The following is a 15,566-nucleotide window of genomic DNA, read 5'->3' as shown; positions in this document are numbered from 1 at the left end:
GATTGTCGAAGACTGAATAGACTGCCGTCCTTTCTTATAATCTACCCCTTCCTTAAATCCATCCCTTCTACTATCTCTATAACTTTTACAATACCCGTTAATTTTTTTATTTATTAACAAGCACGGACTGTCACGAGGACACTTGTCGTCTTATGAAATTCCTCCGATATGTTTTAAGGGTACACGTCACCCATAAAATCAAATTTTGTTTTCGATTTTCTGAAAGAATATTATTTCAAAAATAATCTCTCAAATTTTCGTAAATATCCGTGCATTATTTACGAAACTGTACTAGTTTAAGCGAAGCGCGTTGTAGCGCGGTCAGGATGGGTATACGAGCAGCTGTCTATACAGGTATACAAGCCCACTCAAGAAAGTACGAAGGAGGCGAGAAAATCTCGACGGCAATCGAAAGTCACTTCTGCAGAGGTTGCTGATGCAGTGAGGGTACCTCTTATGGCCCTGGAATCGATGAATCAATGTAAATATGAATGCAAAAGTTATCTTAACTTTGTCCGTTTATTTCTCCTATTCGCGTTTTTAAATCGGTTGCCCTCGCTATGTCCAGAATATTCGGCCGATCTTTATCAAAATTTGTACAGTAATACTAGATACACGTATTTAGGGAATGAACGAAAGGTTTTTTTGAAAAATTGCAAATATTTTTTTTTTTTAAATCGACGATTTTGTTTGCAGAAAAAGTCAATTTTTTTCGTAAAAAGTCTATTATTTAAAAAAAAATAAAAAAATAAAAATTTCCTTCTGCTCATTCCCTGAGCAAACATCTCAATTAAAAGTAAACGCTCGGTATTTTTTTTTTTTTTTTAAATAAACCAATTTTTGCCAGTGAGGGCCACCGCAAATCACCTTTTTTTTTGGACTCTTGGAAGAGTGACCACAGACAACACAATTTACCATATTTTTACACACAAAAATTTATAAATATAATTCAGATATATAACTTTCATATACAAAAACTTTGTGTTGATATTAATTAAACCGGCTGCATAAAAAATTCACAAAAAAAGATCCTTCTTTTTTTACCCTCTAAGGTGACGTGTCCCCTTAAGGCAGGATTCTACTTTAGTCGCTCGAAAAAAAAGGTAGTTTTGTTAACCTTTAATTAGAAAACTAAGAAAGATATTGATGGAGAGTTTGTTTTACTTAGCAAATATACTCTTAAAGTACATTAAAAAACTTTTTTAATTTATTTTATACGCTTTATATACATTGGAGAGGCCCTTGAACTGAACGCCTAAAAATAGTCTAGCCTTTGCGGTGTTGTAAAAATCTTGACATCGGATTATCTGAAATGAAAAACTTGAATAGTTTTATGTTCACAAAGACTACAGCAACCGCTGTTAGCAGATTTTTTCATTTACAAACAAAAATAACAAAATGGCGTCAGTTGAAAAAAAAATTATCAAAAAATCTCTTTTTTTTTTCTTATTTTTTGCCCTAAAAAAAATAGTAAAAATGAAAATTTTTTTATAAATCTGCTACCAGCGGTTGATATATATGTATAGATTATGTGGTAAAAATTTCAGACGAATCGAATAGCTACTTTTGGAGATTTTTACAACACGCGGTATAAAAACGTGATTCCGAGAAAAACGCATTTAAAGTTTTTTTAAGTGAAAAATCACGAAAAACGTTAACTTCCGCTTAATCAGCGATACCTGCACCATACAGTATGCCTTCTGACTGCTCTAGAAGATAATGTTCTTCAAGTCTAGCTTGTCTTTTTTTTTGTTCTGCTCTTTTTAGAAGCTTTAGAGGAGCAGCGATTTTCTTTGACAACGCGCTCGTTGTCTCGTTTGCTGGCATACTGAGCAGCGGTTTCGCCGATTGTAATTCCCATTACCTCCATAATTTTTAAAATTGTAAAACCTTCATTAAATATGCATGCCGCAGTAAGGCATGCAATTTTGACAATTTTTTTTCCAATGAAAATGTGTTTAGGTGCCATGGCCCATACCATGGAGTGAATACTAGTTTTTACGTCTACAAAATATCATTTATTTACCGAAAATAATAAAGAGATAAGCAAAAATAAGAGATTTATAATAGTACGCAGTTGATCGAACAAATAAAGTAAAGTGGTATGAGTAGGCTTACCGCGCGCGACAAGTACAGTTAGGATGCTTTGATCTTTTTGAAATTTTCAGAGAGTATTCTTGAATATATCTACTTACGAATAATCGAAAAAAAAAATTTGAAAAAAAAAATTACAAAGTAGAATCCTGCCTTAAATTAAATTTTTTTTTTACTTACTATATTATCACTTGACAGTTAACAGTATTTAAGCCCTACTTTATATAAACTGTATTTTTGTCTTCTTAAGTCGATGGGCAGTTTAGGTCCATAACTCACATAAAGATAATTCATGCCAATTGATAGAAAGTATTATAAATTAACGAAATATACAACAACACGATAACCTTGAATGTCTGTGTTTCCAAACACATTTTCCTTAATATAAAATTTGACTATGTTTTGAAGGGTCTTGTTTACGAGATACGTGCCCATAATTATAAAAGTGGTCTAAGTCATATATCTCTTGTTTCGAGATATTTAAAATTTTATACTTGAACACTATATAAATTCTATACAATATGGAAATAAAAAACATTATCTAACGATTCATTTTTGATAATATCATGAAATAACATTGAATTTATTTAGTTTATAATAATGTAGTGCGTAATAACTGATAAACTCATTTTTTATTAATTCTGACTTAGACCACTTTCTTAATTGTGGGCACATATCATCTATAAATAATTAAAATTTATTTTCATTGAAATAATTAATTTTCAGAACTGTGCTAGTTAAACAATTTGTCTTCTTGTTGAGAAGGAGGGGGGGACAGTAGTATATATTATTAAAATATAACAAGATTTTTTACCACCCAGTAGAGTAGGAGAAGCAGGGGTAATAGCGCTCACTGGGTAATGGCGCTTACCTCTGTAACTTCTCATTGAATAATGAAGTCAATGAATCTAAAGAAAAAAATATTTCAAACCTATATTGAAAATTACTTATATTCTAAAAAAACAATTATCCTATTATATCTGCTAATAATTATGAACAGAGTATTTTGTTGTCGTTTTTCACAGATTGTCAAAAATAAAACATGTAAGTAAAAATAAAATATAATAAAGAATACAAAATCCAAAGAATCAAGAAATAACTAAACCACTTCAACGTATAATGAGCTATTGTCAACCTGGAAACGATAAACAATAAAAGGATAATTAATTATACATAGGATAAAGATAATATTTGTTATAAAAAAAAGATAATTAAACATTTACCTTCTATAAAAAGGTCTCGATTCTTCAACCGTATCCATTGGGTCTTTAATTAAAAATACTCGCAATCCCCTGATGTAAGTAGTAGAAAAACACTTCCAATCAATATCAGCAACATTAAAGAAGAAATTACTTTTATCTACAATAGATAATTTGTCCCATAACTTTAAGACATTATCGTTTGTAAATTCCCATTCATTCATGGAAAAGAAACTTATTACATGTTTAAACTTTTCTATTTTTCTGTAGATATAAAGCAGTCTGAAAAAAATGCCAATTATTTATTTATGCTCTATTTTATCGACGGATAATAAATAGCTTGTTAACCTAAAAATCATAATAAATTACATTGGCTTTTTTCCTCTTAGATATAAAAAAGAGTCCACTATTATTGCTGGTATCCAGGGCAAAAAGATTGTCATAAAGATATAGAAATAATAGTTCTTGATATACCATAGTGAGGCGTACCAAAGCACTTTTTTCGACGGGATTTCTAATCCCTCAAACTTTAAATTATACGATATAGTGTTATAAGTAATTGGTCTTTGAACGGAGGAAACAGAATTATAAACTAAAATCTCATCGTCAACAGGTAAGTATTTGTTATCTCTGCTGGAAAAATTAACACTCTATGATATGGACATACAAAAAAAGTTCTAACCTATTTAATGTAAATGATATTTTAAGAGATTTACTAAAAGTTTATTTTAGTAGTAAACTAAAAAAGGAGATACAAATTACCGTTTTTGTGCAACATCCCATGCTGCAGCAATAATGTTGTTGACAACGTAATCAGCAGGAATTATATCGACAATTAAGTCTTTATCACAATACATTGTTCGTAAAACACCAGTCGCGCTACCAACAACACCACCTGTAATTCCATACAAATTGTTTATCCAGCCAGCTATTGGTTCCTTTTCTGTTGCGACAACAACAGATGGCCGAACAATGCAAGATGGAATTCCATTAGAATATTGCCGTACTGTATCTTCACAGATTGCCTTTGAAAATGCGTAAGTGTTAGGCCACTTACCTAGTAGCCTGTAAAACAAACGAATATGCTTATCGACTTATCTTTAAAAGAATGCAATAGGTTTCATGTTTTATTACTTTGGGGTAATTAAATCTAATTGGTCTTCGGTCAAAATCTCTGTCAATCTAATTATGTCTTCTGTCTTCATAGGTGGCTTATACAATTTTTCTTCGATTTTATTGTAAACACAGTGCGAGTAAGCCGTTGAAACATAAACAAAGGCCTAAAGAACAAAATTATTATAAAATTAGAACAATCTATTTTGAAAATTAAACTAAATTTTATATATAAATAAATTGATCTAGTCGGGAATTGTGCTTAAACATACGCATTTTTATACGGATGATTTAACTAGGAAAAAAATACCTTTAAGCTTGTCATCTCTTGTGCAAGCAAAAGAAGATCCCTTGTTCCTCTAATATTGGTATTAACTATAATACGAATATTGTCCAGAAACCGTACTGATGCTGCACTGTGAAAAATTACATCGGTATCTTTAATGCGATCGCGGTCCTTCTCTGACAATCCTAAATTTAATAGACTCGTGTCTCCTTCAATCACAATAATCTTCTTTTCAACATCTTTTTGCTCTCTCTTCAATCTATCAAAAATCTAATGATTTAAATATAAACTGTAATACTGGTGACATCGTTTATTCCAATTATAATAAATACAAAATATGAAGCTTTACTCACAAAATCATTGAAATATTCTTTAAATCGAGTCTGCGGATCCTTCTGTTTCTTTGCTCTTACCAGCAAATAAATCGTTGTTATTTCTGGACAACATCTGCAAACCGCAGCAACTGCATTTATAGTACAAGTTTTTAGCGGAAAATTATTTCTTATAAAACAAATCATTGTTGTGTCAATGTTCAAATATAGAAGTAAAAAGAGAAGTAGAAGAAGAGAAATATAAAGAATAATCATCGTTATCTTTTAAAACAGATACTATTTGATAGATACTGTCTGCTGAATTTAATATTTTTTCTAACATTTTTTTATTGCTAAGAAAATAATTTATTTTTTTTTATGACAAAAGCTCCAGGCTTATTTTCCTATCAAGTAATCTAACAATCCTTAGGTACAAAAGTCACAATTATTTATAGACTTTAAATTCAAGAAATATTTTTTCTTATTTGTTTCAAACCATATAAATCTCAAGGAGAAAAAAACTACTAAAAAAAACTATCCGATTGTACATACTATCCTAATTTATTTAAAATTTATGATCAGCAGTTTATAACGAATGTACTAATTGAATCGAGAACAAAAATATAGGAGGAAAATATTTACCTTAAAAGTTTTTCCATTATAAGCCGTCCTATAAATCCTAAGCCTCCTGTTATAAAAATTTTCTTTCCAGAAAAAAATGTAGCAACTTCACCTCTTTGATTATAATAATTTGGCTCCTCTACCATTGATAATATTTCTTCTTGATACGTTTGTCCGCTTAATGATGCCATTTTTTGAATTCTTTTATAATAAAAACAAAATATTACATACAAATAAAGTAAGAAATATTTCACTTTATAGTAATTATCGATGACAGACAAATCTTGAAGATAAGTAATTATTTATAAGTGATTGAAATAGATGCTTTTAATTCTAATTATTGTTCTAAGTAGTTCGTTTTTAAATAAATGAAAAATTCAGCTTTTTTTCTTTTTAAATAATATTCCTATAGTAAAAAACATAAATAAAATAAGTATATTTATTCTAACAAAATAATTACTCTATAGAATTAATAGTTTTTTTAAATAACGTTTCAAAATAAACATGTCAATGAACATTTCTAATGACTGAAGCTATTCTCATATTCTATGGCCTATTTAGTGTTTTATTCAATATAACATCACAATAATTTCTGATCCAACTTTTAGTTTTATTCGAAACATAAAAAAAATTGAAAATTTAGTTCGTTTGTCTTTTTACCTTATTTATAGGTATTACACTTATTTAGAAAATTTGATCTTTTGTGAATTTTACAGTTGGGAATAGTATAGAATTGTAAAAAATAAAAAACTTACCTATTTATCTCAACAACTTTTATCACAATAAATATAATAAAATATGACGACAAGTTTTCCGATTTTAAACTATTAAACAAAAACTATTAATAACTTTTTATCTTATGAAGAACCAAATATGTTTGTTAGATAATAAAAAAGATTATAATAAACTAAGTATTAAAAATGACCTCTTGATAGAAATGACTATTGAACTTTTTCCAAGTAACCTAGTTCAACTCCAATTAATGATTGAGTAATATTAGCTAGTCGGTCTTTGCATTTATATAGAGATAACCACACTATTGTACAATGTACACGCCTAATATTATCAATTTGCATACAATACAACAGAAATCAACATAGTCATCGTAAGAATGTTCGTTTTATAAGTACATGCTAATTGAATTATTCTAAATTTTACACCGTCTAATAGCAATGCTTTATCGTATACCATTACTTTTTTGACTACGGTACACTCTCGAAGAAAACTAGCAATTTAGAAAGCGTACAGTAGTCCCAAATTTATAATATGTTTCCAAAAAATGAAAATATAATTTAATATTTTGTAAAATTAGTTTATTAATTTTTTTGAAATAGTTGACTACAAATCTAATATTAGCTTTTTAACAAAAAGAATGGAAAACACACAACTAAAGATAATACTTATGTCAATTTAAATGAAACTGATGTTATTTGTGGCAAGATCGTTATTTTAAACGAGTCCTTTTTTATTGTAATTATCGATAGGATTGTTAGACCTGTGCTAGATTTGTAAACATTACCCACTATTAACGAGATAATTTCTTTGCTACTAAAGACTATTATTTAGGTAAGTTACAACAAAATTACTTGGCTTCTTTCTTTTTCCATTTGCAGTCTTTGACGTTGGATTGTCACTTGGAGATGGTATTAATCTCTTATTTTAATTGAAGATTTTTATAAAAAATTTTTCCATAGGGTCTAATATGTTATCCATAGATAAGAAAAACTGGGTGATTATTATAAGTGTCGAGAACTATTTATGTAGATGTATTTCTATCAATTGACATCGCATTCAGCATTCTATCTTAATTGATACAATTTGAATATTGATCGTTTCTATTAGCTACCCCCATAACAAGATAGTACCGGTGCCCTTTGATATATATGGTAACAATATTATAATAAATAAATCCTACAATTATCTTATTCTTGATACTGTGCATTCGGCTGAATCTCTCGAAACTTATTTTTTTTAAGGTAACACTTCGAACACATATGATCTGCGTACAATATTCTTTTTTTAAATATAAATAATAAAATGGATTTTTGCGAAAATTAAATGTGAATGTAGAATCTTTGACTGTGGATCAGGAATTACAGAAACCACCTCGTGGTGAGACTTTAATCGGTATTGATCGTGGTATACGACATCGCTTATCTCAACATTCAACGACCATCGACTTTTTATTGGAAATCGATATAAGAATCTGAATTAAACAAATCATTGAAATATTAATTACTGTCGTGATCTTGACTTGTAAACAACTACCATTTTTAATAAACGTACTTTTGTACCAGTTGATCATCCACCGGACGCATAACATAACTCTAGCGCGATCTTCCTAAATTTAAATGTAACCTTTGTAACAAAAATAATGCTTAGCCAATGTGACTGTACAAAATTATAATAGTTTACATGTTTAATTAATATTCTCTTTTTTTCTTCTGACGATTCGTTTTTTTCGAAATAAATAAAAGAAACTTCGTTCTTTTATTCAAATTACTTGTAAAAATACGTAAATGTATGTATATATGGAATAAACATTTAAAGTGTATTTACATATTTTAGGCGATAAAATTAATATGTAGTTTCTTCTTCATTTTATTTCCTGTTTGAATACGCTATCGACCTTTGTGAAAGGTTTACTCCACTCGGACAATGGGGGGAAACGATATTCCGTTTTTTAAAAAAAACGAAGTTCCGTTATGCATGATTTCACTACGATCTTTATTAAAAACAAAAGCTGTACCCATTGGTTCACTATGGGAGGGAGGATCCTTCTGTTATTGATCGATAGTATTCAAAATCTCCTCCCCTTTCCAAAGGGGTGTTACTCATTTATGATATAAATATGTGAAAGAAAGTAAGAAAGCAGTTCCTTAGTCTATCAGTTCTTAATCTGTATCAGTCTGCATATCTGTCAGTATTAGTCCTTAGTTCTTAGCTTAATAATTATACTTTCAGTCTGTTATATTCGTTTGCGAATTTTATCAGTTAGTTTATCAGTTTATTTGTCAGTCAGTCCGTCTTATATTCATAACTCTTTTGTATTCTGTATTTTTGTAATCATGCCACTTTTTTGTAAACCTCTTGTTAATACTGCTGAACATCGCATCATTATAATTTGCGAAAAAATAAACTATATTATTATCATCATCAGTTATATATTTCTCTCTCAATGAACCACACAATAGATAGTTTTTATAATTTTAGTTTTCAAGTACTGTACTGATCTGTAAAAAAATAAAAAAATAATCTATTATTTAATTATTCAATATGAAAATTCGTAACACATACAAATCTTAAGAAGTTTCACTTTAATCGCCTTAAAATTCTAAGCGTTTTTCTTTCTAACGATATTTTTTAATCTAAATAACTAGTTTGGACAATCTATTACAACATGTGTTACTAATATTGAAAGCACGGAACCAGATACCAGGAGGGCGATCGACAAAGGAAAATAACTAGCAAATACGAATGGAAATAAAAGGAAAGATTATTTTCGGAAATACGCTGCTAAGTGTCGTTATGTTCGCTGATATCTAGAGACCCTGTAGGAGGGACGCGCGATGTATATTGCAAGGCTAAAAATGTGGGGGGACAGCTTCCGTTGCATCGCCTAGCCGTGTTTATCTTTAGTATGTATTAACGGCTGTGGTTAGTTTAAGTTTGGAATACTTATAGTTTTTATTGTGATATTTATGTTTAATTGTTTTTTTTTGTAGTTTTCAATAAGTATAAGTTTAATTAACTCATTTAATAATTACAAATATAAATGTACAAACCTAACCTATAACTTATCGTTTTTTTACAGACTTATTGCCTTTTATCAAATCGAACTTAATTGAATCTTTCTTATTAAATTTATAATAATTTTTTTGTGTAACCTATTCTATTTTAATATAAATTTATAATTATCATTAAATATAATTCATTTTTTTTCTGTATTTGATGCAATTCATTATTTCATAATTATTTCAATGTTTGAATATTTCGCGCGCAATCTCGTGACTACACTAGTTCCTGTCCCCCAGCAATCTACATGGTGCGTCCCTCCTATAGGGTTTCTACTGATGTCAGGTTTATAACGTCATATTTTCCAATGACAATTGCTAACAATACTGCATCATTAGCAATTGTATTAATGTTTTTTTAATCTATAAAAAGTAATATTTATTTCAAAATGGTAAATAAATTCATAGGTGTATAAGTGGACAAGTCAAGGATCGTAATAAGAATGCTTAATTAAATCGGAGAAATACGTCTGTACTTACTGTACTACAGGTAATATAACTTTAATTGATAGTTATTAATTACTAATATAAAAAAAATGCCATTTCGTTTGTTTTTCTTCGTTATCGATTAATGCTATTTTCATTTACCAACCGAAACATCGATAATTTTCGAAACAAGATACGGACGTTATCATCCGCGATAAATTATATTTCATTAAATTATTTTTTGTTTACCATTTTAGGAGCTTTTCTAATAATTGATGGTATTAAACCTTTTAATAATTAGAAAAAAATAGCTTTGACGTTCAGAAAGAAAATAAATTTTCTTATTTGAAATACGAGTTTTGACTAGGAATAGGAATGACTTTTTCATCATAGATGATTAACAAGATATGAATGGTTGTTTAAGAATATATTTCCAGCTACTTATAGTTTTTTTTACTTATTTAATAAAATTCTATACCAAATTACGAAGTCAAAGTTACGTATGTTCTCTTTTATGAAGAGATGATGAAGAGGTGAGCGAGCACAGAGGTGAAACGCAGGAGCGTCATTATGCGTCTGTGCAACCCTCTCTTTAATTAGTCCAGTCATCTTAGTCAAAATTAGGTAAGAATCTCGGATTTTGAGATACTGAGCTATAAACTCGTATAAACTTGTATTTTGACATTCTAAAAGTTGTCTCCAAACCTACATATGGTAGAGTGTACGCGACTATTAAAATTTAAGGTCAGAGGTCACAAAAATCGATTTTTTGCACATTTTTTGCAAATATCTCGTTTCCTATGGGTTTTTCGCTATCTGTATTACTTATCAATATTGTAGAGGATTAAATTCCCTATAACTTTTGTTTCAAAAAATTTTTGAAGTAAAACTTCTTTAGAATAGGAATGATCTAAAAAGTAAATCAACAGAAACGGAGCTATGAAACGGCTACTATATTAAATAACGAGAGAAAAAGAGACAAACATATAGGATTGAGCCTGTGAGAGAATGAGACGAAATATAGCTATACAGTTTTTCCTATTCTCGGTCTCCTCTTTATGCTATGCTTCGTAGTTATCGCTCCTGGTTGTATATGTGTGCGTTTGTGTGCAGCTGCATACTACAAAGCGTGGACACGTATTCTTTCGATACTCGAAATGTTTGTAGGTAGGAGCGATAGAAGGGTAGAAGGAATAAACAGAGATAACACGTAGGTATGCGACAAAAGTATAAGATCCAAACCAACCGACGGTCGAAATAAAGAAAGAAGGTGCGTAATCTGTTTTTATTTTACCAAACGTGGTATTTCTTTTCTATTTAAAAATGTTTCTATTTTATTGAAAAATTAAGATTAAATTATTTATTTCACAAATATTGTAATTAACAACTACGAAATATCTAGTGTTGAGTTATAGGGGACATGAAAAAATTACTCTTTCTTATAACAAAATTTTCTCTTTATTTTATATGATAAGGTGGAAACACGTCTTTACTTAATCAGGAATAGAAAAAGACCAAACGAATAACGAATAAACCAAAAGAAAAATATTTCGTCGCCAAGCACTTAAGATGCAGCTGCCTCTTGGTAGAGAAAAAGAAAACAAAAATTAAGAAGGACCGCCCATGGATAGAACAAAACACTCTGTGTCCCACACTAGATATCGGATATTATTTATATACATAAAAAAATCGATTGCATTTTGTAGATATGGTAATATTAACGCAGAATAAAGAATACTGTGTAGAATTCAACATATAGAATATAATAATTAATATTGTCTACAATATTTTACAAAAAAATGAAATGATTATCAGATACATCAGAGAAAAAAAAATTAAACAACATTGTAGAATATTTTTCTTATAAATATCCAAAGACATGTTTTTTAATTATAATGTTTGCGTATTTAGGAAAATTATACTAATTTTTCAATAAAATAGAAAAGTTTTTAAATAGAAGAAACTCGACACGTTACAAAAACAAATAAACCTTATTTACTTTATATTTCCAATAAGAATAAAATAATATAACTTATTTTACAAATATAGAAAAAAAAATATAAAAAATAAATTTAAAAACAAATTTTTAATATTATAAAATAAAACAACGAAAATAGAAATAGATTTTAAAATCGTTGTAATTAAAAACCCGATGAAACGAAAAAGATACTACCACAATTGTTCCCTTTTTTAACAGCATCTACAGTTATTAGTTGCAACACAAAGAGCATACTTGTGTATGCTAACCCATGATAAAGATATCTCACATTCGCAGAAAGTGTGAAAAGTGTAAGAGAAAAAAATGCATCTACCTGAGTTTCAAAAAAATATATATTATATTTACTTCGGTTAGAGGACGGCGTATCTTTCTGTCGACACATATTCTACAATTTTCGTCTCTATCTATGGCTATTGCATTTAGCATTCTATGTTGATAGACAGAATTTTGAAAATATTAGTTTTTGTCAGCTACCTAGACCCCAAGGTCAGTTCCTTTTCATGAGAAAAGAATTATAAAAAACAAGGAAGGTCTGTTGAAATTCGATCTACATTTATTATCTTTATTATCGATGCGATAATATTCATGCCTATAGTTTTTTTTTTTTTACAACTTGTCATATCTTTTCTATTTAAAAATGTTTCTATTTTATTGAAAAATTAGTATTAAATTCTTTAATTCGCAAATATTATAATAAATAATTATGAAGTACATGGAATATATAATAATTGTATTGTCTGAAGTATTTAAAAAAAAAAAGGATTACCAGATACGTCAGAGAAAAAGAACTAGAGTATACTGTGGAATAAATGAAGAGCAGCTAACAAATTCCATTCAAAAGCAAGTAAATTACTGTCACATTTTTATATTTTACTTCTTCATAAAATATATTTGATGCATAAAGACAAAATATGTATATTAAGTTTGATTTTTATATGTTTTTATGAAAAATATCCAAAGAGATGTACTGACCCATGCATATATAAAAATTATATTATAAGTTATGATATTTGCGTATTTAAGAAATTTATACGAATTTTTCAATAAAATAAAAACATTTTTAAGATGTTGAACGCCCAGCGTGAATCGGTGGAGCTTACCACGGAGCCGAAATTTGAGACTCGTAGTGTACACAGTTAGATAAGCTGAGAGAGTGATACGATTCAATGCATTTTTTAGATTTTTCGTTGTTCAGATCTTTATTTAGACGAGAGTATTTAGAAAGACAAGTTTGTTGTCCAAAGAATAAGGACGAGATATGTTATAAATAATAAGGGTCTCGAAGTGTGGTAGGCTACAGAGTTGAAAAAACATTTCTAGAGAATATCTTTATTAGATCTTTCATTGCATTTTACCAGAACCTTCGTTCAGTCCAGCAGTATTTTTATATGTTTTCCTAACGTCTTTATTTCATCTATCCTAAAATGTTTGTTCGCAACGCAAGCATGTAGATGAAAACGGGAAATTGAAAAGCATACTAACAAAAAAAATTTTATACCTGAGTTTCAAAAAAAGGATTATTTATATTTACCAAATTTTTGACGAATTATATTTATTTTGATAAAAATCTTCCCATTTTGGTGTTTATTCATAACTATCGCATTCAGCATTCCATTTTTATTGCTTGAATAGGGACAAGTGTACTTTTTATCAGCTATTCCACCCAGAGACCATACCGGTGACCTTTATTATATATAGTTATAATATTATAATAAATAAATCCTACAATTATCTTACTCTTAAAACTGTCCATTCGTCTCATTCTCTCGAAACTTAGATTTTTGAAAGTTTCACTTCTAACACGTGTGATCTGCACACATGATTTTTTTATACGTTGAATCGTTTTCGAGATATAGGGCGGAGAGCACGCGGTTAGAGCATCATTTAAGGTTAACCGGTATTCCCGGTCAAAAACACGCCATATAAAGTTTATTAATTATTACAAATACATAATTATTAATAATTTTTATTTCTTAGTGGCTATTACATTATACCTAATAATTATTTTACTTAGGTATCTATTTTTAATTAAGTATCAATTTATTTAATAACATTTACCTACCCGTGTAGTTATAGAATTGTTAAGGAAAATACTTAAATTATATTTCAATTCTAATGTAATTTATATTAATAACTTCTTAACAAATAAAAGAAAATGAAAGAAAGAAATCCTTAATTTATGTTTTTATAAAAAAATATCATACCATACATTTATGATTGTGATAATTAAAAAAATTGAATAAAAATTACATGAACTACAACTTATAATTTTGATTATCTTCTTGTTCTTGATCGCCGTCTTCCGACCGCTGTAGTATTTCAAAGTCCCCTTCTTTATCTTCTTCAACGACATTTGTCTTCCGGTCTTGCATGATTTCAGGGTCAAAAGTTCTGTCTTCATTGACATCGCTCTGATATGGTAAAGCATTGAGACAAGCTTGCCCATTACACTGGCCACAAGCTAAAGAGTACTGTAACCCCGATTTCCCGCATCCACATCGCGAACCACAACCGCTCATGCAATTGCAAAATATTGTGTTGAGCAATTCTTCTGAAGCAGGTGCTAAAATTGTCGTGATAGGTTCCAAGAATTCGTTACGAATTGTCCAACCCTATTCCTGGGGTTCCAAATCATGCCCTAACCAAGTTTGAACTTGATAATAAACACGATTGAAATGTTGGTGAGCTGCTGCACTTGTTGGTGGAATATTTGATAACTGCACAGATTTATTCAGTTTTGTAGACTTGACGTATTGTGCATAATGAAGATGATCTATACCGTCCACAGATTTTGGAGCATTATAGACTGCCAACAAGATTTGAATTCCATTTTCAAATAATCTTTGAATCAGACAGTTTTCTTCTTCAAATGCTACTGCAAGTTGATCAAAATTCGGCAGTTTCTCAAATGCTTTTAAAAATGTTTTGTTCCCTTGTTTAAAAAGCGCAGAAGTCGTATTTATCTATTTTAAATGTAATTAGTGGAAATGAGAATATAATTAAAATGTAATTAAAGTTTGTCCCTTGATAATTTTTTATTTTTACGAATTGGTTATAAGTGTTATTGAATAGATAGATATTTAATAATGGAAAAAATTATTAAATATAATGTAATAGTTATTACATACCTTAAATGATGCTCTAACTGCGCGCTCTCTGCCATCTATCCCGAAAAAGATTTGACGTATAAAAAAATTTTTAAAACAAAAGTTGTAGGAAATTTAATCCTCTACAATATTGATAAGTAATACAGATAGCGAAAAACCCATAGGAAACGAGATATTTGCAAAAAATGTGCAAAAAATCGATTTTTGTGATCTCTGACCTTAGATTATAATAGTAGCGTACACCCTACCATATGTAGGTTTTGAGATAACTTTTAAAATGTCAAAATACAAGTTTATACGAGTTTATAGCTCAGTATCTAAAATTCCAGGATTCTTACCTAATTTGACTGGACTAGAAAGATTGTCGTCAGATTAGCCGGATCGTGCCGAGGCGTCCCGAAATTCAAGTGAGGAAGCTCCAGTTAGTGTAGCTACCGTGGAGCGCAACCTTTCTTCCGTCAATAGTTAACATTTTTCTTTCATTATTTTGTCTATTACGATCGCGAGTGTCTTTTAATAAATCAAGTCGAACGAAACGTCATTTATAAAGGAAAATACGTTATTTCAACTCACGGCTTATGTTGACTTTCCCCCGTTCCTTTATATTTTTAACTTT

The 15,566-nt window shown here is 29.3% G+C and overlaps 1 protein-coding gene across 1 annotated transcript; it reads right to left on the bottom strand.

The window, feature by feature from the left end:
- Positions 1–1,006: 1,006 nt before the first annotated feature.
- Positions 1,007–5,817, bottom strand: LOC149032896 (fatty acyl-CoA reductase wat-like). Its single transcript, XM_089171452.1, has 9 exons — positions 5,646–5,817; positions 5,046–5,139; positions 4,717–4,962; positions 4,428–4,573; positions 4,056–4,358; positions 3,663–3,926; positions 3,318–3,575; positions 1,680–3,229; positions 1,007–1,307 (listed from the first exon to the last, which is right to left on the bottom strand). Exons 1-8 carry the CDS (start codon positions 5,813–5,815, stop codon positions 3,124–3,126), a joined length of 1,587 nt encoding a protein of 528 aa, XP_089027578.1. The 5' UTR covers positions 5,816–5,817; the 3' UTR covers positions 1,007–1,307; positions 1,680–3,123.
- Positions 5,818–15,566: the final 9,749 nt, after the last annotated feature.

Source organism: Polistes dominula, unplaced genomic scaffold (genome assembly GCF_049000335.1).
Source record: "Polistes dominula isolate Pdom_NZ unplaced genomic scaffold, Pdom_raw_medaka contig_26, whole genome shotgun sequence".
NCBI lineage: Eukaryota > Metazoa > Arthropoda > Insecta > Hymenoptera > Vespidae > Polistes > Polistes dominula.
Note: the sequence above shows the minus strand (reverse complement) of the source record. Positions and strands in the feature narration are given on the sequence as shown.

Excerpts from the sequence above, each read along its gene's own strand:
- LOC149032896 (XM_089171452.1), bottom strand. The coding sequence starts at position 5,815 with ATGGCATCATTAAGCGGACAAACGTATCAAGAAGAAATATTATCAATG. Across the intron at positions 4,574-4,716 it reads AAGAGATGACAAGCTTAAAG|GCCTTTGTTTATGTTTCAAC; the intron begins GTATTTTTTTCC and ends TTTGTTCTTTAG. Across the intron at positions 4,359-4,427 it reads TTAGATTTAATTACCCCAAA|GCTACTAGGTAAGTGGCCTA; the intron begins GTAATAAAACAT and ends TTTGTTTTACAG.